This window comes from Pithys albifrons, chromosome 11, assembly GCF_047495875.1.
Source record: "Pithys albifrons albifrons isolate INPA30051 chromosome 11, PitAlb_v1, whole genome shotgun sequence".
NCBI classification, from domain to species: domain Eukaryota; kingdom Metazoa; phylum Chordata; class Aves; order Passeriformes; family Thamnophilidae; genus Pithys; species Pithys albifrons.
In genome coordinates, this window is record NC_092468.1 from 19,875,679 (window position 1) to 19,898,691 (window position 23,013).

Here is a 23,013-nt window from a genome sequence, read left to right on the forward strand (position 1 = left end):
CCACAAGCATATTTTATGGTATTTGGAATGATAATTTTGACTTCCCTCTTCCCAAAGGAAGTTAGCCCTATATAGAAACTTCTTCTTATGTCAGCACTATTAACTTCAATCTTTCAAATTATGCCTGTAGTCAAGTTAGTGTTTTCCAGCTTTAATGAAAAGTAACTTAATGGCACAAGCAGCAAAGTTGGATGCCATCACAGAAAGCACATTGAGTTTGAGAAAGAAACAACTAATCTCCACTGTGCTTGCTTGGTAAATAAGCCTTTACCTCCTGCTTATTCTCCCTATTTTGTGTTGTATTTTCAAGCACTCAGTGTTTAGTTTACCAACATCTTTGCAGAGATCAGTCTCCTCACTCTTCCAGCAAGTTAGATGTGAAAGTCCCAAGAACAGGAAATTTTCGTCCAATAGATTCAGATCACAGAACAGGCAGATATTTCTACTTATGGCTGGTTAGTCTCAGAAGAAATGCTGAATCTTGATCATTTTGTTTTCAGTAATTTTCAAAGTTCCTTGCATTTTGAGGATGTTCAGGAACTTGTTTCTTTGTTGATTGCTAATAGCTAAAAGCAGGAATAAGGCTGCAGAAAGGTTTAATTTTTTTATTCATCAATTTAGTATTCTCTGAAAGGATCCACAGCTAAACAGTTTAAGACACTTTTTGAAGACAACAAATGTAATCTCAGCAGAAAATCCATGTTTCTGGAAGGAGCATGACTCAAATTAACAGCAAGACTCAAAAATCAGGAACAGTCTTGGAGTCATTCATCACCATTAACTGCTATTTAAGTATTGACAGAAGACTGAGTAATGAGTATGGAAAAAACAAATCCAGATAAGTCTTAATGACAGATAAGTTTTTGACATGTTGTACAATCTGGGAGACAACCTTTCAGTTTTCTTTCCTTACCATTTGAGGGAAAATAACCCAAGGGATGTTTCTCTACATTTCTGCCTTAGAAGAGGGTCATAATGTACAGTCAATAATGTGACTCAGTTGTCTTGAAATTTCAGGGAATTTAGTCAGTCTTAGTCAATCCAGTAAGTCTCCTGTGTTCGAGAAATATGCTCTGTGGTTCACAACCCTCAAAAGCTACATTTGTGTTTCTTTAATCAGAAGTTGTAGGCAAAACTGCCAAAGTTCTTCTACATAAAAATCCAAGAAGGTAAATTAAGGAAATGTGTTAACTGGCAGACAAAAACACAAACAATGAAAAACAGTCTCTCTAAGGTTTACCTAACCCTCTTCTGGTAAAAAGCAATGGGGCATGAAACCATAGATCACTGAACCTTAAGTTCTGTTTGACCTAACTGTTTGTTCTTAAACTAGACTGAAGGAGTCATTTACTTCTGTTGCTGCAAGTCAGCAACACGCCAGAGGGACAGCAGCTTCTCCAGCACTCCATCATTTCTCCCCTTCAACATGACAAAGGTAAGCTGGCTTCTTACACTTTAATTTTTACATTTCTGGAGCTCAGGTATGTGAGCAGAGTTTTTCAAAGAGAGACTACAAACATTCCCATGGAGTTTACTTAGCAGGGATAATTGACCAAGTGCTTTTATTCCCTGCTTTGATGGCTTTAAGAATACTCTTAATAGAGAAAAAGTGATGATGTCTACTCGCATTTCTTGTTTAAAACATGTGGGCTTCTTAGACTGCTTTTCACAAAATTTGTGCCTAGAATTAATTACTTTTCTAGATTTCAAGTGTAAATACATGCTCTATAAAACAACGTATGTGCTGCAAAATCATTAAGTATTGCTTAGACTGAGAAGTCAGATTCAGAATTACATAAACTGTGCTCAACCTGCTGCATTTTCATTTAACTACAAGTTAATATGCAGGATTTATAAAAATGCCTTTTTTCCTTTTTTAAAACAGTTTAATTCCCTCTACCCCTCCTCCTCCTGCTGGGCCTGGTTTTGTGTTGGGTTGTTTGTTTTGATTTTGTTAAAGTTAATACTATACCAGTGCTGCAAGGATCAAAAAAACCCCACCAGTTAATACTCAGAGTATTATTTCTGGTTCATTTAACACTTCATTAACCATTCAGAAATAGATCTATAGAACAAATCCAGCTGGGAGGAAACTGGAGATTATCATGACCAACCATGCACTCAAAACAATTCACATACATTTGCTGTCCAATTAAATATAGAGAGAAACAAATCTATTTTCTTTCTCCACTGCTACCATTTGAATTAGGATACGAGGAAGAGACACTTGTAACACAATTCTTTGCTATGACACATTAAACAGCAAAAGGAAATACTCAACCAGTTTTAGCATAAATATTTTTGTGGCCTGTTCTAGTCATAGTTACAATTTCAGACGAGCATCATCCACTTGGAGCAGCTGGATGTCTGGCTTTTTAAAAGGATGAGACAAAACTCCCACAAGTATGGAATGTAATGCATGAAAAGCTGCAAAACCCCCAAACTTTAGCTAACACTAGAAGCCAGTCTGTTCTTCAGTCAGCCAAAATGCAAACTCCTATTCTTTCCCTAATGCTCCCCCTCCAACTCCATCAAGCACACAAAAAACACACATATGACCCACTTTTTCCTCAACAGGGAGGATTTACTAGATCTCACACAGTTTTTAGTAATTACATACCAGTAACTAGGCAAAACTTAGCTTTATAATGGTATTTTAAGACTAAACTGGAAAGTTGAGTTTCGCTGTATTATTCCAGTTATAAATATAAAAAATCAGTTTCTGCATCAGTACTGAAGTAAAAAAAAAGTAAACAACTTCCCCTCACACTAATACAACATTCCTCTAATATCCTATTAACTACAGCTTTTCTTAACCTTCATTAATGTACTCAACATGGCAAAGCAAACCGACATGATACCAGTCTAGAGGTGCTGGTATTTCTTGAATGATTTGGAATTTAAGTATCATCATCCCAATGTCCTTTCCCCCAAAACAGGCATCCAAAAGCAGTGTGAACATATTTCTATTTGGAAGTGACTGATATTTGCAAAGTGCTTAGAGAACTCCTGGTACCCAGAGAATCCTCACCAGAAGTCTCAAAGACCACACAATGAGTTGACTTTTTACGTGCAAAACTTTCAAGAAAGGAGTTTTTTGCAGACTGAATGTCAGCCTTAGGCTTGTTGTCTGGGAATTTATATATAACTTTCTTTCTGAGTTAAAACTAGGATGATCATCAAGGTTGTTCAAAGTTGTATTACACATGAGCAAGCCATTAAAAAGGACACCCCACACTAGAATCCAGGGAACAACTGTGAGCAGGAAGTCCATTCCTTACGTGGTAACACCTTTTAAAGGTGTTATTTTCTTCCAATAACTAGCAACCTCTTGTGATATATTTGATCTTGTCATGATAAAGCATTAAACCCTTGCTGGCTGCAGAAATTCATGTTCTAAAGCTTTTTCGACAACTTTTAAAAAGTGAATTATCCAGGAAAAAGTATCGTCCATTTGCTCCCAAAAAGCAGGAATGGCCTAATTATCAGAGAAACAGTTAACTAAGTATTGACCTACTTTATGACTTCCAATAAAGCACAATTGCTTTGTAAACAGCTCAGCTACACCACCTTTCCCTAAGAATACTCCAGAAAGAGGAAAAAAAAACCTAAACAAAACCCCCATATCCCTCTCAGAGTCATCATTCATGTGGTAAACTGTAACAAGAAATGGAAAAAACTTGCCATTAACTCAGAATGACAATTTGAAGCAGCCAAACAATAAAAACACTTTGGCACAGATTTGTAGGCTGGGCTTTGCCTGCTCTGGAAAATCACTAAACGCCATCTCCAGGTTGCTAAGAATGGCACCAGGTTAACAGCTAAGGAAATGCAGGGCATCTGAGCAGTCAAATTACAACTGCAGCCCTGAAGCTGCTGTATTTATCATCTTAATGAAAAAGCAGAATATGTCATAGATCCCACAAGGAATTGTGTGGTTTCACAAATTCCTCTGTGAACACTATGAGTGTGGTTGATGAGTGGTTTGTCTACACTTCCAAGTTTGTCTGCACTTCCAAGTGACCACTCTGAAAAAGCTGGTCAATGCTGCTGTTTGAGAATAAAGCTATTTATTGGGAAGCTTTAATTTCACACGGCACTTTATTTTAGAACAGCTTATCCAGTCAGTTCCTCATAGCAGACTAACCATTAAATCCCATCACCTTCACTACTGGAACATTCCTAGGAAGTAATGAAGTTTGCACACAAGAATTGGACTTTGATTATTACATTGCAATACAGAATTACAGCATGGAAGCAACAAGGATGAGAACATCTCTATAAATTAACTGTGAGGTGGGGGAAGCAAAACAATTACTCAGATCATGATGGGAAAGTTCCTAACTTTATCCAGTGTAACAATCTGAATGCCTGCTATAGCTCAAAGCAGGGATGTGAGGGTACAAAAAAACGAACACAACAGAATCGATTTCATCTACTAAGTACTACAAAATCCAGATTCAGAATCCAGTTTAGCACTTTTTTACAATTCTGCTGCAGAATTAAATCAAGAAAAGCATCACAGTCCCTACCGTTTACTTTTAAACACATACTTTACTCTTATTTGCTCTGAATAAGCAGTGTTTATAAAGTAAGCTCTATTCAATCACATCTTTAGTGAACCAGAAAAGAACTACAGGCAAACAGAAAATCAGAGACATACCCATAACAGCATCAGATGTAACAAGCCTGATACCTTAATAACTTCAGGACCACTGAAAACAGCCATGAAACACCCAAAGAACAACCAGGCAGTTTGTATCAGTTTGGCCAAAGTTTTGCTAATATTCAGCCTACTGGAAAACACACAACTACTGGTAAGGAATAGCAGTTTTATATTTAACATCAGTAAAAACAGATCTCTGGATAGCACGAACTAGGAAAGAAGATTTTGTAGGTGGCACAGATGAGACACTGCCCCTGACAGCCTCTGGAGCGGGAGGTTCCATGCCAGGATCCACACACACCCATCGGGAGAGGCTCTGCGCCCACGAACCACCGGGAGCCCGCACAGAGCCCATCCCAAGAGCTGCTGGAACACACGGACAGAGAGCAGCTCTGTCTCACGGGTGGAGGGACCCACACTGCAAAACAACCACCCGCTATTCCTCCTCTCCCGGCTCGCGTCCCGAGCAGCACCGGGAGCTCGGGCTGTGCCGGAGGAGCCCCGGGCCGAGCTCAGCGCCCCGGGCCGCGCTGCCCCCGCGGGTGCGGAGCGCTCGGACAGCGGCGCTCCGGGAGTGGCCCCGCACCGACCCCGCACGCACCGCTCACGCACCGCTCACTCACCTCGGGCCCGCCGCCCCGCCGGGCAGCGCCCGCAGCCCCTCCGGCCGCTCCGCTCCGCTCGGCCCGTGCCTGTGCCCCGGGCGCGGGCGGCAGCGGCGTCGGAGCCGCTCCCGAGAGCCGCCGCCTCCCGCACAGGAATAACAGGAAGGGAGCGGGGCTGACCCCGGATGGGGAAGGCACCGCCCGCCGGAACGGGAACCGCGGCGGGGGGAGGTGGATCGGGGGCTCGGCCTGCCCCGGGCACGGCGCAAACACCCCCGTGCGCATCAGAGCGGGTCTGATCCAGCCCTGACCCTTCTCCCTCCCGAGCTTTCCTTACGCTCTGAGCTGCCACTGGGATCGAGTCGCTGTACGTGAGTCTGTGTTGTCGGAGTGCCCTGCCAAGGGAGTGCTGTACAAAGTGGAGATCGAAGAAAAATAACGTTTGAAATACTCACTCCCAGCTGGTTTGGGGCACCTTGGTGAGCGCCAAGCTGGCGCAGCAAGTGAGGATGGTGATGAGGTGGTGACAGGAAGGAGGGACGGGGATAACCCGAGTGATTAATCGCTAAGGCATCTTCTTGGTTAATCGCTCTGTTTTCAAGGGGTATTTATCCTTTCATCAGCAGAGGTGGCATAAGCAAGTTTTGGAGCCAGGTGTGAACATGGTGAGGGTGTTGGTGAATTATCTTCCTGTGCTGATCTGAAGGGAGCAACAGGAGAGCTGGAAAGGAACATTTTACACGGCATGGAGTGGTAGAACAAGGGGCAATGGCTTAAAACTGAAAGAGGGTATTAGATCGGATATTAGAAAGAAATTCTTTACTGTGAAGCTGGTGAGACCCTGGCACAGGGTGCCCAGAGAAGCTGTGGCTGTCCCATCCCTGGGAGTGTCCAAGGCCAGGCTGGGTGGGGCTGTAGCAGCCTGCGATAGTGTAAGGTGGTCCAGCTCATGGCAGGGGATTGAATGAGGTCATCTTTAAAGTACTTTCCAACCCAAATCTGCAATGATCTGTGGTTCTATGACTGATAAAGGGTATTAAGATCTCACAAAAATTAGTAACAATGAGTACATCTAACTGATGGATTTTCGGGTAGGTTGGCTGATGTCTGTTGTGAAGTCTGGGTGATGGTTTCAGCTCGTAGTGACTTCTCAGCACTTTCCTGCTCCAACAAAAAGGGAGAAAAATCAGCAGAAACTCCATATGCTTTGAAACAGGGTGGCGTAGCTGTACGGGTGAGGCTCGGTGGCTCGAGGGGAAATTATTACTCACTTTGGCTACGAGCAGCATGAATAAGCTGAAGATGTTTATATATGCAAATCGGGCTAATTGTAATTCCTGCTGTGAAAAACAGGATTTAAAAAAATAAAAAAAAATTTAAATGGCCTTATGCACAACCACAGCTGAGCATCGCAGAATATTCGGAGCAACTCTCCAACGGCGCTTCCAGCCCGGAGCGCCATAAAGCGGGTGTTCCTGGGAGGCTGTTCCGAGCTCGGCCCGCCCCGCGCCCGCCCCGCGCCCGCCGTCACTTCCCGCAGCTGCCGGCGCTGAGTCCGCCGGCCCCGGCCCTGCCCCGGGACGCCGAGCGGGGATCCGACACCGAGGGGGGCCCGACCCGCGGTAGGTGCGGAGTGAGCGCGGGCGGGTGGCGGGTCGTGCCGCGGTGCCCCCGGGAGTGCGCGTGTGGAGCCGCGCTGGGCTCTGCGCTTCCAGACTGGTGCGGCGGTGTCGTGAGCTCTGCTCGCTCGGTCTGCGGTTGTTTCCAAGGCAGTCGATAGCAGGGCTTGTTTTTTCCCGTTTTCTCCATCCCCCAGACTGCAGGCAGGCAGCTTGGCTGGAATGTCTGCTGGGAGTCGGGATTTACACCGGGGTTTCTGATACCCCATTGACGCAAGAGATGGTTCTGGGTTACTGAATGCGTGCAGATGAGAGCGAACATCAGTGTACCCTGAGGTAGAGCTGTGCATGGTGTGTCTGTGTCTGTGTGTGTAGTGCTGCCTTCAATCCCTGCAGTATTATAAAACAACCTGCCTTTGGGGTGAGGTCTGTAGGCCCAGCCCATGGCCAGAGGAAACTTTCTGGCACGGTGACAAGTGATACCCATGTTTTGTGTTCTTTGAGAAGAAACATTTCTCTGTCCTGAAAATAAACAGTGACATTTACAGCTTGTTCATCATTTCTATAGATTTCATTACTGTTGTTAGTTGCCTCCACTGCATCTAAAAACTTATTGTGGTGGGAACACAGGTTTCTGCACTGTGGTTTACGCTTATGGCCAAGGAAGGTCACATTGTGCCTTCCCCTTCAAGTGGTGCTCAGATTTGAGGGCAGAGCAGCTCCTTTCCCAGTACTGTGCTGTTCTCAGAGGCTGCTCTCTGTTATCTGTGCACTGCCAGGCTGTGGTACTTGGGACATGAAGGCTGGGTCTCCTCCTTCAGTGCTGCCCTTGGGATGCCCCATCCTGAAAGCTGGGAGAAGGGCTGTGTATCTGTTGCCCTTGCATCCACCCAAGGACAGCTTGCATGGAGTGATGTCCTGGCCCAAACTGTGTTGGAGGAGGCATGGCTGAGTCCTGAGAAATGCTGTCTTGAGGCAGAATGTCTCCTCAGCTTGCCCTGGAGAACTGCAGGTCCTTACCTGCCTTGGTCTGTGCTGTTAGGAGTCCTTGGTGATGGAGGTTCCTCATTCCTTTGCTGTGTCGTACTGTAAAGAATTTGTGGCTTCTCATGTGAAAGGAAAGGAGTTATAAACGTCCCTTCACCCTCTCCTGGACAGGGTGTCTGTAACAACCCACAATGGAGAATTAAAGGGACATGTAAATAAGCTAAATTAGTGATTTTTTTTTCTGTCAATAATACCGGAGAGAAAGAAATGGACATAATTTAAGCAATTTCAACAATCAAAGGGCACTGTCAGAAGATAGAGCTGCGTATGCCAAGTCAAGAAGTTCAAATATTGAAATTGCCCATGCAGCCTTAATTTTGTCTTCAGACTACTGCTGACTTTAAGAAACAGTAAATGACCTTACAATTAAAGATTTTCTAAGAATAATGCATTATATCCTTTCCCCTGTGGATACAGATCCTGTAAGCACTGAGTCCTGTCTTGTATATGACAAATCCCATTCGTAATCGTTGCAAGAAGATGTGATGCAACAAACGCTCATGCAAAATTGAGCAGGTGAATCTCAATTGCCATTTACTGTACATCTATTTATGTTGCTTTATGAAGTATTTGGCTGTACTTTACTCCCATTTTAAAGTAAGAGGCCCATTATACTGGTGTAATAAAACTCTGAAATTAGCTGGCATGCTTACCTGCTTGCACAGTTGTCCTAAATGGCCTTGATAGGCCTGTGTTATGGTATATTAAACCATCAAGAATATGAACCTGGTCCATCTGTAGTCACACTGAAATTAATTAAGACTGTCTACAGAGTACGAGTTGAGGAAACTTAAGATAAAAAAGTTGTCTCCTGTTCTGTTTAACCAGGAACATGTATGCTGAAAGTAGGAGAGAAGTTAGGTAACACTCCAGAATTTACACTGCTGATGGATGATTTGCAGCACACAGTTACTGTGTCTCCTCTTCCTTCATTGTAGTAGATTCCAGCTATTTTTCACTACATTGATTTTGATTTTGTTTTTATAGTCACATCAGGTTAGTTATAGTTATCCTGGAATTTCACAGAGCCTTGGTGGTAGAAGACTATTATAAACATGAAAACTTCTGCTGGTTCTGTTACTCTATTGAAACCTTGTCCCCAAGGCATTGCATGCTGCTCTTTTTTAAAAATTTTAATTCTAAATTTTTTCCTTACCTGTAGTTACTGGTATTAATTCAACTGCCTCCAGTCTTGTATCAGTGTAAGTCTGGGTTTGAGGTGAACATTTCAGAAATGTTTTTTTTCACTTGAGCGCCTTTCTCCCATTGATCTTTTTTTATTATTATCCTTTTCCTAATAGAACATAGACCTCTCTGGGCGGACTTTCAAAGAGAGTACAGTACCTAAAATTGCAGGCATCAACTGGGATTTTCCATAGCTTTAGTGTACAAGGTATTTACGCCCAGCTAATTTTAGATTGAAAATCCCGGAAGTTATCCCAGATAAATGCTATTTGCTTCTCCAGTTTCCTAAATGCCTTTGAATTTGAACTCTGTTTTCGAAAGTGACTGAAGAACAAAATTCCTAGGTGGCATTTTGTTTACCTTTCTGTAATTTTCTAGAAGTGTTGTTTTAAAAGGCACACGGGTCTCGTTATTTGCTTAAACAAATGAACAAAGTCCATAGCATAAACATCGTTGCTACCAATGCAGTCCTAGCTGGAAGTGATCTGCAAAGGCCAAGATAATGCTTCCCTTGATCCCAGGGTAGCAGTGAACAGAATTTGTTATAATAAGAAGCTAATAAGACATTAACAAAAGTAGCTGTGCTTTGATTCATAATGTAACTGTTCTGCATTATTATAGGGATGTTCGTCCAGGCTTTAGATGTGAGTTATAAACATTAATTAAATAAATCTCTCAGAACCTCTTGTTAGAAATGTAGGGCTAATTCTAATAACTTGAATTAACTGAGAAGTAATTGAATAAAGGTTAATATGAGATAAGTTCTCCATTTTGTAGCAGAAGATGTAGCTTTAAATGCTGCACTGGTTGTAGTTAGTAAAGGAAATGTGAGAAATAGCTCAGGGTCATTCAACGAGAATGCAAGAGAGCCCTTGGGAGAGGACTGTGTACACCAAGATGTGCCCCAGGTGATTCCCACTCTTCCTCTTTTGCTGACTTACTGGAGAAAAGTTAGATGTAGAATATCTTTCCTCTGAAAAGTTTTTGTATTTGTGGGGTGGATATGTTTATGTATTTTGTATCCACCTATATACAAAAAATGTGTTTGAACTATTTGGATTCTTTGTAAGTCATCATTGCAGTAATATACTGTAATACTTGTTTAGGTCTTGAAGTATGAGTTTGTCCTTAGGCTTCCAAAAGAGAACGTGGCCAGTGGTTGTATCCCTCCTTTAGCACAGCTTTATGTGCTGTGCATGTTGTGTCTCACCACTTCTCATGGTCATGGAGCTGTGAGGGGTGTATACTGTCAGTCAGGAATCTTCACCTGGCCAGGAGGGTGCCATGGGATCCACTTGTTACACAATATCTTTTAATCTGGCTCTGGTTGCCTGAGATGCTGCTGTTCCTGTGAAATAAAGTGTTATAAACTGACCTTATCCTGCTTGGCATTGTGAAAAGGCATAAAGTGGGGGCAGTAGAGTTACAGAAGTTGCCCCTGGATTGTCAGTGATCCTGTTAGTGCCATTTGTTTCAGCATTTGTGTCTCTCTGGTCTAGGTCTGACGACAACTGCCTCCTCCTTCAGAAGTAGCATGCCCACAGTCTTCCTGGCCAATGATTCTTCTACAGCAAGCAGCACTTCTTCCTCATCCTGAGAAGCCTTCATCTCTTCCTATGTCAGTGGCTACAAGGCCAAGAGCCAGCTCACCACTGTCCCCACCAAAGTCTCTCGGACTGGGGCCTTCCTTCCATCACACACAAGAAGGAGAACTTGCCAAGGTGGTGGAGCAGGACCCTATGCTGGAGGAACTATGTAAGCCCTTGTGCTGTAAGCTTTGCAATGTCACTCTGAATTCGGCCCAGCAAGCCCAGGCTCATTACCAGGTAAGCAGAGCAGCAGAAGGGACAGCTTTTGGGGCTCTGCTGCATCTGCAGCTTGTGTAGACTTTCCTGTGCCAGCATGAGCACTGCCAGCAGCGTTGCTGTGGCAGCACAGAGGGAAGTGTGGGCTAATGCACAAGGACTAACTCAGCTTCTTGAGGGGGTTTTGAGTGCTGCGTTGGGGTGACTGCACACCAGCAGCATTTGAGTTGACTTCTCTGGAGCTACCTCTGCATCATCTAATGGACTCAAACTGCTTTGTAGACCTCTCTTCACCCTGCTTGGATTTTCTGATTGTCCAGACATGCTGCAGTGCTTTCATTTAAGGTGTCATCACTGGAGCTTTTTGCAAAAGCTTTGTCCACAGGGACAGAGAAGAGGTACTGAGATGGCTTAGGTGAAAAAGCACACACTTCTGATTTTTCCTGTGTTTTATATGACCTATATTTCACGTTTACATTAGTACTTGATTGCAAGCATGATTTTGTAAGGCTTGGACTGGTGTTTTCTGCTGAATCCAGCTGTGTTATTAGGAAAGGGGCTGCTGCCATGTGTTTGTCACTGTCTACTTTCTGAGACTATGCCCAACACTGATCTGGTGGGGCCATTTATGCAAATGTTCTCATCAGCTGGGTCAGCTCAGACTAAATTCATTTGTTTGAGCCGATCTGGTAGACTTGTCTGAAACAGCATAGAGACTCTGCCTATGCTTCTTGCTGAGAGATTGAATATGTCAGTCTTGCATTACCCCATTTTATTAGCACCCCCTCTGCCCAGTGCAGTATTTGTGTTAGATGTGGAAATAGTAGCTTTCTCCACCAATGAACCCAAAAGGGTGATTGTCCATATCCTCAGGACACCAGACCCAGATCTCTGGTTTGCTGTTGGCCCTGTGAAAGTATTATCCTGCTAGTGAAGGAGTAGGTTGAATTGGTGTTACACTTTAAATGTCTGATTTCTGCCATGGGGGTGCAGATGAGCATTTATAGTACAAACTTGCATTTATGCATGTAACTTACTATGCATCCACAGTGCATATACATACTCTTATGTAGGTCTATCAGGTTTCCAGAACACCAAAAAAAACTATGATACATGTTTTCCAAGAGAAAATAAAATATGAAACAGGGGATTTTTTACATTTAATCTCATGTTCAAACTCATGTTTGCAATCTCATGCAGAAATATGTGTGTGTGTCTGTGTGTGTGTGTGTGTCTGTGTTCAGGCTTGTCAAAAAAACATGCAAAGCAGTTAATGTTTCATGGTTAACATACCAAATACTGGGTTTAAGTGAAATAGAAACAGATTGAGAAAGTAATTGTAACCTTAATGAGAAAATCAGTTGAAGGTGGGGTCCAGTCATGCTAGGTGATGAGAAAGGGAGGGATGCCAGCATCTCTCGAGTTCATGGTGTTATTTTCTAAATGACAGCTCCTTTGAGTTGCCATCTTCATGACTACTTTCTCATTTTCGTTTCTCTATTGTTTTTCATTCTGTGTAAGGTACTATTATTAGGACAGTGATTAATCTGAGTTCTCTTTACAGGGTAAAAACCACAGTAAGAAACTCCGAAATTACTATGCTGCCAACAGCTGTCCAGCACCTGCCCGGATGAGTAACGTGGCTGAGCCTGCCCCACCTCAGGTTGTCTCCCTTCCAACTCAGGTAAGGCCTGGGAAAGGGACTGAGATCATGCTACTTACTTGTCACCTAACCCCCAGTAAGGGTAATTAGATCTCAGACTTTGAGGATTACTGCAGGAATTGGGGAGGTATTTTCCTTCTGATGGCACAGGATGGTGGAAATAGCCTGTTGTGAGCTATTTGCTTTTCTTTGAGAATGCAGATATTGATCTGCCCTTGCAGCACAATATTGGACTTCAAATGTTCTATTTCTGCTTGGCAAATACTTTGATTCTTAGGTAAGTCTGATGTGCTGCTGATTATGGTTGTTTAAAGGCAGGTATAAAACAGCACTGTTGGAACTGGATTTGGATGTGAGGGTGTGGCATCAGCTCTACACAATCATCCCTCTGTTGTGTGAGGGAAGCCTACATGGAAAAAGTGCTTTAGTGCTTCTACACCCATTGCCCAGGGCTGTTAGCTAATTCCTCTTTTGTTGTTCCTTTGAAGTGCTCATTCCTGTGTGTAGCATGAATGGATTGTTCCCTCACTGATCCAGATTAATTCTGTTTTGGTCACATTAGAGGCAAAAGAGATGATTTTTGCTTTCTTCTAGAATTCATCCCATGGGGTTGTCATGGGACATGACAGCTAACCTGGATTTTGCATGTGACTGTGCAGGGAATCACAGCTGGGCCTGTCACTTCCCAAACCTCTGTTGTCTGTAGGGAAGCAAAGAGCATTTACAAAGTGGCAGATTGTTCCAGATGCTGCTGGAGCTTCCAGAAGGAGACTTGGCCCTGTGTAAATTGGCCTTGCAGCTCTCAGATCTCCACTGGGATCAGTGGGGTCCAGTCCGAGGTACTGGGACATGGCTACTGTACTTGCCAGGGTTTCTGATAATGCATTCTTTAATGGATTAAACGTTCCATGGCTATAAAAATACCACTGTGCAGCCATGTGAGGATCCATATTGTAATACAGAAGTCAGAATTGTGTGTGTCTATAAGCTTGAACAGAATCCAAGGAGATGTGAAAGTAAGTCGATTTGGCAAGTGCTGCAGTGACATGGCTGCATGAATCACTGCCACTGCACTGTTTACAAAACAATTTTCCCTGCATGTTACATGCTAAGATTGTTGGCCCAATCAGTGTATGTGACCTGACTCGATAGGCAAGGTGTCCTTCATGTGGCAGAAGGTACTCATGTGAGGCTGAGGTCTTCCTTTGAAGTCTGGATCCAGGTGTCCTCCTACCTGAAGGGTAAGGGTCAGAGGTTTGACCGCTCTGCTGGTTTTTTTAGCTCCTGCTGTGCGCAGGTAGCTGTGTAAAGACAGGGTACTGTGAAGAGATTAGGTCCACTGTAAATAGAAGACAGGAGGAGCACTTTACTTTTCTCTGGGTCTTCCACAGTGTGAGTCACTGTTTATCAGCTCCCAGCAGTCAGGAGTAGAGGAGTTAAAGCATTGCTGTGATGTAAACAGGTCTCTATGGCTACTGCAGATCTAGATACAGAGTGTTTGTTCAAATTGCTTTCCCCTCCATCTGAGGCCAGGGATTTGCCCACATCTCTAGGAATTTGCAGATTGTCCTGGAGGCTGAAGCAGGAAAAGTGAAGTTCTTCTAACAACACTTTAGAGAGAACTTGAGTGTTCTAATCTACATGCTTTAATTCCAGCTCTCTTGCTGTCTGATGACAACGATGCTGGTCTCAGTCCCTGTGATTGAAATATTTCAACAATTTAACCTTGTGTTTCACATGCTGTCTCTCCCTTTGCTGCTAGATGGGATCCAGTAAACCAGGTGGCCGAGTGATCTTGGCTACAGAGAATGATTACTGCAAGCTCTGTGATGCCTCGTTTAGTTCTCCGGCCGTGGCACAGGCTCACTACCAAGGGAAAAATCATGCCAAAAGGCTGCGCCTTGCAGAAGCACAGAATAACTCATTCTCGTAGGTATTGTTCAACTTCATGCTCAGGCTCAAAGCATGTGGCAGTGTCTCTGGAAGCCTTTTTCTCAGATAACTGAATTGCAGCTATTCATATTTGTTTAATCTTCAGGGATGCGTCAGAGCTGGGCAAGAGAAGAGCAAGAAAAGAAGGGAATGAATATAAGATGATGCAGAATAGAAGAAATATGTATACAGTTCAGAACAACACAGGTAACTTGAAGCTTGCATCTGTTCTATAATTGGATAAGTAACAAATAATAAAAAAGACTTGTTTTTCTTCCGAGGTCTGTTTTAGCAGAGACAGGTTGTGAAAGGAACTGGTCCAAGCTCTGCTGATCCTTCATGTCTGCATGTTTTTTCCCAGCTGCTGAAGTTGCTTTGTTTTGTCAGCCTGCTTGTTAGTTCTGTTTCTCGGTTTGTAACTTAATTTACCATCTGCCGGTCTCTAAGGCTGCTCTAAGTGGTGACAATTTTCCTGCTTTATTTTCTTGGCAGGTGGCCAGGTGCTTTGACTCCTACTGAGGCACATCAACCTGTACTTGCACTCCCATGACCAGAATGAGAGAGCATGTTAGCCTCCCTCTAAGACCATCTGTTCTAGCCTAGAGTCCTTCCTCAGGTGTTAGACACTGACTTTGCCTCTTTACTATGATTTAAAGAGTGTGTTATAGTCTCCAGCCCAGCATCTATTTCTGTTTTTCATTTTAAGTTGTTTTATGAGCACACATTAGCTGAAACCCTGATACCCACTGAAGCTTGGTTTAATAATTTCATTCTAACTACTGTCATGTGGAAAAGATAAATCTTTTAAAGTTTTATTCAAAATCATTTTGTGAGTTTTAAACTGAGGCAGCTTATTCTAATCAAACAGTTCTAATTCTGCAATTGAATGGTTAAAGAAAAAAAAAGAACTGATTCATTACTTAAATGGTTAGAGTCCTAATTTTCCAAGCCCTATTGATTTTCTGTAGAACTGGGGCACTAAGCCCACTCTATTACTTTATAAAATTTCATCAGGTGCTGCTGCCCTGTGTGCTGCACCCTGATAAATCTGGGTATCAGTGGAGAAGTTGTGGGAAAATAAGGTTCAGTAATCAGTTAGAAAAGCAAATCTTTTTCTGCTTTTTATTCATTCACTGGACTTAGGAAATTTTCGCTGAGCTGCCTCAAGCTTTTCTTTCTAATAGATAAAGGAGGCTTTCTGTTGACTCCTCAGGTCCCTACTTCAACCCCCGCTCGCGCCAGAGGATTCCTCGGGATCTGGCGATGTGTGTCACGCCCAGTGGCCAGTTCTACTGCTCCATGTGCAACGCCGGCGCCAGTGAGGAGATGGAGTTCAGGCAGCACTTGGAGAGCAAACAGCATAAAAGCAAGGTGTCCGAGCAGCGGTACAGGAATGAGATGGAGAACCTGGGCTATGTACAATGACGCGCCACCCTCGGCCGTAGTTTGCAACTAGAGCAGCTTGTCTCGCCTGCTGTTTGCCACATGCCCTGCTTTGTGCTCCATTTGATAGGAGTATGCTCTTGAGCTATACATGTAACACCTGCAAACTTAATGGTATGGTTAGATTTTTTTTCTGTCATAGTTGGCAGGATGACGCTGTGCAGGACATGAAGTGTTTTTGATGTTTGTTTGCTAATTACCTATGGCTCTTTGTTATATTGAGTGCCAGGGAGGACTTTGTCTTCTCCCTAGCCTTCTGCATGAATATGCAAAGCCCAAGAAGTGCTGGGAACTTCTGTGGTTCAACCACACAGGTGGACCATGTGCAAAGCCCAGTCCCCTCTTTGCACACCGCAGAGCAGTGCTCCAGAATGCCTCCCTACAGCAGACTGAATCTCTGGGCAGCTTGTAAAAGAGGGGCAGGAATAGGGCCTGTGAATGTGTGAATTAGGTGGTGTACTTGTCTGCACATTGCTGCTTCTGGCCCCCATTACAGCCCAGAGTAGGTTCTTTCCACATCCTTGTAGAAAGGCTCTGCATACCTGTCCTCCTTGGAGGGTCTAGTCTCTTACCGCTTCCTCTGCAATGCAGATTTCATTCTGAATATCTGACATTGATTTCAGCTGATTAGCCCCATTCAGAAATACTGTCTTCTACCAGTTAACAGTGAAAAAAGGTTCTCAATGTTGTTGCCTGGACACCTTAATGCACCATGGGTGTAGCTCATCTCCTTGAGGAGAGTCTGGGGATCTCAGTGGCTAATGAAGTGAATTGGAAAGCAAACCTGCTCAGGTGGGATGTGCTTTGCTCTGATTCTGCCTTAGACTGAGCAGGGTTGGAAATAGACTGGGACTGTCAGCTGTAATTTCTTTGCATACTGAAGTAGAAGAGAGCAAGTGGTTTCTGGCCTGCAGCTCTTGCTCTGGGAGAGCAGGGCTACCTGGACCATGGGTAGCAGATACTGGTGTGTCCCACTTCCATACCATTCCCTGGATAAAGCCCAGTGGGTGTTATAGAGCAAAGCTGAAATGCTCATTTGAACTAGAACTACCAATACTGGATAGTTTCCCTCCACCTCTTTATTTTTCTGTCTCAGGATGGGTTTTAATTCCATTCCTTGATGTGACTTTGACTGTTTTAGGGACCATCAAAAAATCCAAAGTTAGGTAAGATTTAAATGGCAGGGGTGATGATTGTTTGAGTAACAGCTTTCTGGTTACATAGAATTATTCATGAAATTTGCTAAGCAACTTTTTAAGTGTAGATAAAGCGTGTGTGTTTTTTTGATATTCCTTAGCAAAAGTAGAAAAGGGATAAAGAGCAGAAGTAGGGCTGACATTTATTATTCTTCTGCTTTTTTGCGTAGATGTGAGGACTTATGATTGGAATCCAGTTCAGTGTTTCTAAAACACTGGCTCCAGTGGCAAGTGCAGTCCGTAGGTGGCCTTTGTTAGACCTGATTCCTCACTGTTCTGCCTCAGCTGTGCACTGGTGTAGCTTCAATGACTTCACTGGCAGGTACAGACAGAGGGTACAGGAAGCATCATGGCTCATCTCTCACCCCTCTTCGGAGAATTAGGTGCAGCTCCATTGGTTTCAGTAGCATTTTACCAGGGATAAGTTGTACCTAGTGCATAATCTTGAAGGTAAGTCCCCCACCTCCTTTTATTTGCCATTCTGATCCTGCCTCTTGCATTCCAGAAGGACTTTCTGCTTGCCTTAAAAAATGAAAAATGAGTAAACTAACAAAAAATCCAGATAGATTTTATTCCTCTTTCTAGTCCACCTTCAAAAGGTTTCTTGCAGTTGGCTGCTCCTCAGAAATTGAGTACTGTTTTGTTTGGCTACTGAGCTCAGGCAGTTATACAACCTTAATGCAACCTTCCTAAATCCAGGCACGATGAGCTCTTGCACAGTCGCCAGAAACAACCCCCTAGATCATTCCTTGCTGATCCTTGCCCTGCAGATACAGACAGAGCAATGGATGTCCTCATGAGTGGGATTTCCTCTCTTCTTTTGTGCAAAACTCAATTAAATGGGGTTTGTGCACTGGAGCACGCCAGAAGGTTCAGGTGCCCAGGTTGTGGAGCACTCGTTGAGCAGTTTTGACAGCCTGTAAGTCTATTTCTTCTGTGCTTTCCTGCCCCTGCCTCACCTTCTGTGTAGCCTTTAAGATTATTCCCCTTGGCAAAATCTCTCATCAGCCTTTCCCCCTTCATTGTTTGCAGTCACAGAAGGGCTTCAGTTTTCTCCTTGTGTTCTCTCCCTTGGGTTGCCAGTCTGACACCACTGTGCAGAGGGACAGGAGGAGTTAGATGAGCCTTACCACGATGTGCTCTACCAGGGTGATCCTTGCATTATGGTTAAACATCCCTCTGGCTGTAAATTAAAGCATGGCATTTCCCACAGGCTGCAATTAGCAGCATAAAAACAACACTTTGTGAAATAGGAGCTGGAGGAGCTATAGGTACTGGTGCTGTGTAGCTTATTGCTCGGGACGAGGAGGCATTTTTAGTTGGTTTCATGTGTCCCAAAAGTCAGCTTTCACCACTTCGCTTTGGTTGCTGCTCCTGCTTCCAGCCCAACCATCTGCTCCTCATTTGGCATTTCCAGAGACTGCTAGAGGTGTCAAAACTGAGTTTGTTCCAGCTGATGCAAACGTGCCACAGCACATCAGTGTACTGGTCCTTTTGGGAAGGTGTAGGAAGGAGGTGCAGGGGTCTGTTCTTGCAGGCTCCTCTCTGTGTGGGGCTTAGTGTGGTTTTGAGGTTTGGGTTCAGTCTGCCCTGAACTGAGAGGCCTCAGTCTGCTTTGTTTTGTTCAAGTGAGTACAACAATGTGATCATCCTGGGAATTTCAAAGTGGTGGGTTATATAGCAGGTATAAAGCAGATAGTTGGACTCAAGTGGCAAGAGCAAGACAGGTTTCCTATGTAGGAGGAAAGATGTCTTGCTGGGAGAAGCAGCTGAGACTCACTTTGCCCCAGTGCTCTGTTGTGGCCCTTCCTACAAGTGACCAAGGCTTTCCTCTCCCTCTTCAGCATTGCTAAACAGCTTGTGATCTTCCCACTCTCCGTTCAGCTTGGGAAGTTCTTGATTGCAAAGAGAAAACATTCCACCTCACTATTATCATTAGGGTTCAGGACAATCCAAACTCATACTTGTCACAGCTTGAGAAACTGAGGGGATCCTAATTTTATTATTTTTTGTGGAAGGTGTTCTCCAAATCAGTGTTCAAAATATGGATTGAAAACATGTCCTGAGCAAACCCTATTTGACATAGGTGGGCTGGGGAGAGCACTGTACAGCTGAAGTACCATTTTCCAGACCCAATTAGTCTTTTTCTCATGTTAAACGAAGTACCAAACCCAAGAAACAGGACTTCTGTGAAGCTGTCACATTGGCCAGTAGGTTAATGACCTTTGCTGCTAGAAATAAAATGTAAATCAATGTATTCATATTTATTTTACTGTACTGACCACTAATTAATTTGTTAATATTTAAGGCATTATGCTGTAGGTTGTTTTTTTTAAGTAGGAAAATTCTATATCGCACTTTGCTTTTGGATCAGAACAATTATTTATTATATTTGTGAAAATATTTTTCTCCCAGATAAATATTGTTTTCTTTCCCTTGATGCAAAAAAATCTGCCAAACTCAAACAGGAAAACCCACCCCAAACCCCTGAACCAAATCCAACCAGTGGATCTCTGTTTCTTTTCAAACCAAACAAAATGGGGATTTCCTTGCAACTTGTTTTGAATGTCTATTTCCAATTTCTTTTTCCTCCAATGGTTCCTTTACTAGCTTGGGATGGTATTTTTAGAGACACGAAGTTCATGCTTCATTTAAACATTTCTTTTAAGGCAAGGAAGTAAACTGTGTGGAATCCATGAATTTGTGAGGAGTACGAAAGCGATACTGTTTTGTTTATATTAAGCATTAGCTGTTGTTTTGCATTCTGCACTAATGAGCAAATGTGTTATAATCTTGCCTAACACTGGTCTATTTTTGACTTTTGCTTCCTTGTACATTGAAAGGAACCCTGAAGACTTCTGTGGAGTTGCTTAGGATGGTCATCAATGTAACAAAATGCAGATTTTTTTCTGTAAAGCTGCTTGTCTTTTTCCTTTTCCTGGATGCCCATTATAGGGCATTAGAAGGGAAAGCTATTGCCATAAGCATGGATTCATATTTTAGCTTATTAATGCATGATGTCCTTTTGCTACATTACTCAAGTAATGCTGTCACTGTAACCACTGGGAATTTTGCCCAGGTCAGGAGTAAATGAAATACCCAAGCCAAAGATGTTATGTTGGCTAGGGCCAGGCAAGGTACTTTGCTAAAATTTGTCTTTTACTCCTGTGTTTGGATTACAACACTTGAAAGGTTTTGCTTTTTGAGGACTGAGTATCTGATTCTGTAAGGATTTGGTCTTGCTCCCACTAAAATAGTTTGAAGTACGTTGACTTAATAATTGAGTAGGAGCAAGCCTTGAAAACCTTCAGGAATTTCATACTGCTGATATTTTATGTGTGTTTTTTTTGTTTTAAAATATTTTGCAACCATGTATACAAGAATGCTCTGGATGAGATGAACATCTGCTGCTGGTTATGGAAAAACAAATGGCATGGTTGCCAAAGAGTAACAGAAAATAGAGAAATAGGGATCTGGCTTCTTTGAAGTTAGTGGCTAAGCTTCTATTATTTTGAGCCGGGCTGGCTTCTTTGCCACCTGCATAAAATTGGAAGGGAAAATAAAATCCACTCTGAAATAAATGTGATCAAACAGTAGTTCTGGGATCTCTCCTTTTAAAAATGTATCACAACTGTCTTTTTATCTGAAATATCTGCTGGTAAAGGCAGGACTGTGGACTTTTTTTACAATAAAATCAGTCTGTGTTTTGCAGGGGAAAAATTACTTCATTAAATTTCCTTCTGCATCTGTACAGCAACAACATTTGCAAGTGCTTTGAACATGTTTCATCTAGAGCCTTCTTGTCAGGTTGCTTTGTTGTTTTGTACATTTTTCTGTATTTTCTTTATATTGTACTGACCTTTGTGAGGGAATACTTGATGAAAATGATTTTTTTTTTCTTCTTCATTATATAATAAATCATCTTGCTCTTACCATTGTACAGCCTTAATGTTTGGTATTGCTACTGCTTGTGGCTGGACTGCATGACAGAGTTGATTTTAGCCTAGGATTGCGTGCTACTACATGAATATGTTTTAACACATTGATAAACTGGTAAAGTTCAGGGTGGAATTTATAGCTCTGGAGGAGGGTCATTTACTTTCTGCTGTTAGTGAAAGCCAGCTGATTGCTGTCTTGGCTTCAGAAGGCGTTGGAAGTGCTCAGCATCTGGCAGGATGGGAGCCAGAAGGTACAGGAAAGGTTTTGTTTCCGTCTGTGCTCTCCCCTTGAGGAGACATCACAAGCTCTGCAATAGCCCCAGGCTGAACCACGGACTGACTTTCAACTCTTTGCTGTGAAAAGATGGAGACAAGCTGAGCCTGATACTTACATTTGCACATTTTTTTACCAGTGTGCTCTTTCCCTCTTTCATTACTTGAGGGCTCCAGAAGAGCGTATGCTTATGCAGCATAGATGACTTTCCAAACAGAAAGGACATTCTGAACTGGAGCCTTGGGAGCAGAGAAAATCTGGTGGTTTTGAGTTCAGCTAAGGTAAGAAAGAAGCATTGCCCTTCCTTGGTGCTGCAGCCATGCTGTTGGTGCAGTGAACTGTTGACCTCAAGGGCAGCGTCCTGGTGACATGTGGGGTATGTGGCTGCTGTTGAGGCACAACTCTGAGTGTATGAGCAGCTGTGAACAGGGACATGTCCCTGCACTCCCCTGTCCTCTCTTATTCAAGGCATCAGACCATTACAGAGAATACTGACACTGGTGGAATTACCCTGATTTACTATTTGGGATGAGAGCTGCATCAGTGCTTAGGTGACGTCTATTCTAACAAAGCAGGAGGCTTTGTGTTCTCACTTATAGTAAATAGAGTCGTAAAAACTTGTAAATGCAGTTTAGTGTTAAATCTGAGCCCAGCCCTTCACTGTCTTATGCCCATACAGGCTGTGTTGTGTTCAGTCATCCCACGAAAGAGAGAAGAGTAAACCTCTGCAGAGCAGCATGTCCCCCATGTTAAAGCACTGCCTCTTTAATCCTTACATGTGTTAATTCTATTTTCTATCAATTCTATAACAATTTGGTACAGCCAAAAACCATAGTGACACACAGAGATACCTGGGCAACCCAATTCAGAGTCACAGGCTTTTGCTTAAATCAGGCAGCAAATGAATTATTATAAAAAAGAGATGAAAATCTTAAGACTAAATGTAGGATTTGAAAGCATAAATAGCCTTCTGTCTGCTTCTACAATTATCCTGTTGTCTGAGGATCTCATTTAATTGTCTTGCAACATTTTACAGCTGAGGAAGTAAAGTTTGGGGAGGAAAAAAAGTGACTGCCCAGAAAGTCTGTGACTGAACAGGAAGATTGAACTCAAGGCCTTTAAATACCAGACTGCTGACCTTGTTTCATCTCCATCCAGCCTCCCTGTTCACAGGATGATGAAAATGACTGGATTTTAAAATAAATTTGATTAATAATGGTTGGACTTTCATTGTTTATATAGTGGCTTTATAATGCATTAGGAAATGGACTTGAGCATGTGGTTTAAATAATGAATGCTGGCAGAGAGATCTTCCAATATTGCTCTGCTATTAAACCTTAGTAGAGAAGTGGAAGAACAAGCTTTTAGGAGGATTGTAAAGGGTGCAGGTTTGCGAAGTACAGGTTTGGAGGCTCTTCAGTATTCATTTATGTCCCCTTCACATAAATTCTCTTTATTCTTACTTCTCGTTCTAGAGTGTTTGGATTGAATGCTACATCTCTGGTTTGGAAAAGTAATGAGCTGCTGTAACAGGTAATACCAAGGATTCATTGGCCTATCCTTCAGCAAATGGCACACTCTCGACTGGCCTTATTCCACTGGGCTTCCTTCACCTCTCTACCTGTGGGAAACAGGAGCAG

At 43.0% G+C, this 23,013-nt stretch overlaps 2 protein-coding genes across 5 annotated transcripts in view; one reads left to right on the forward strand and one right to left on the reverse strand.

Moving 5' to 3' along the window:
* Positions 1-5,781, reverse strand: part of PIK3CA (phosphatidylinositol-4,5-bisphosphate 3-kinase catalytic subunit alpha) — a 39,695-nt gene extending 33,914 nt beyond the window's left edge. Inside the window, exon 1 of one of the 2 annotated variants that reach the window (XM_071566392.1) lies at positions 5,727-5,781. The gene's annotated coding sequence lies outside the window, so the exon portion shown is untranslated. Of the gene's footprint in view, positions 1-5,289; positions 5,453-5,726 lie in introns of those variants that run through there. The other variant, XM_071566390.1, reaches the window with a different exon arrangement.
* On the forward strand, positions 1,346-21,101 carry ZMAT3 (zinc finger matrin-type 3). Of its 3 annotated transcripts, none has more exons than XM_071566396.1 (6): positions 1,346-1,435; positions 10,622-10,948; positions 12,492-12,611; positions 14,353-14,519; positions 14,629-14,729; positions 15,736-21,101. In XM_071566396.1, the coding sequence occupies exons 2-6, from the start codon at positions 10,679-10,681 to the stop codon at positions 15,945-15,947; spliced, it is 870 nt and encodes a 289-aa protein (XP_071422497.1). In that variant the 5' UTR covers positions 1,346-1,435; positions 10,622-10,678; the 3' UTR covers positions 15,948-21,101. The 3 variants fall into 3 exon arrangements, with proteins under 3 accessions (XP_071422497.1, XP_071422496.1, XP_071422494.1); XM_071566395.1 differs by lacking the exon at positions 1,346-1,435 and adding an exon at positions 5,463-5,638; XM_071566393.1 differs by lacking the exon at positions 1,346-1,435 and adding an exon at positions 6,294-6,893.
* Positions 21,102-23,013: the final 1,912 nt, after the last annotated feature.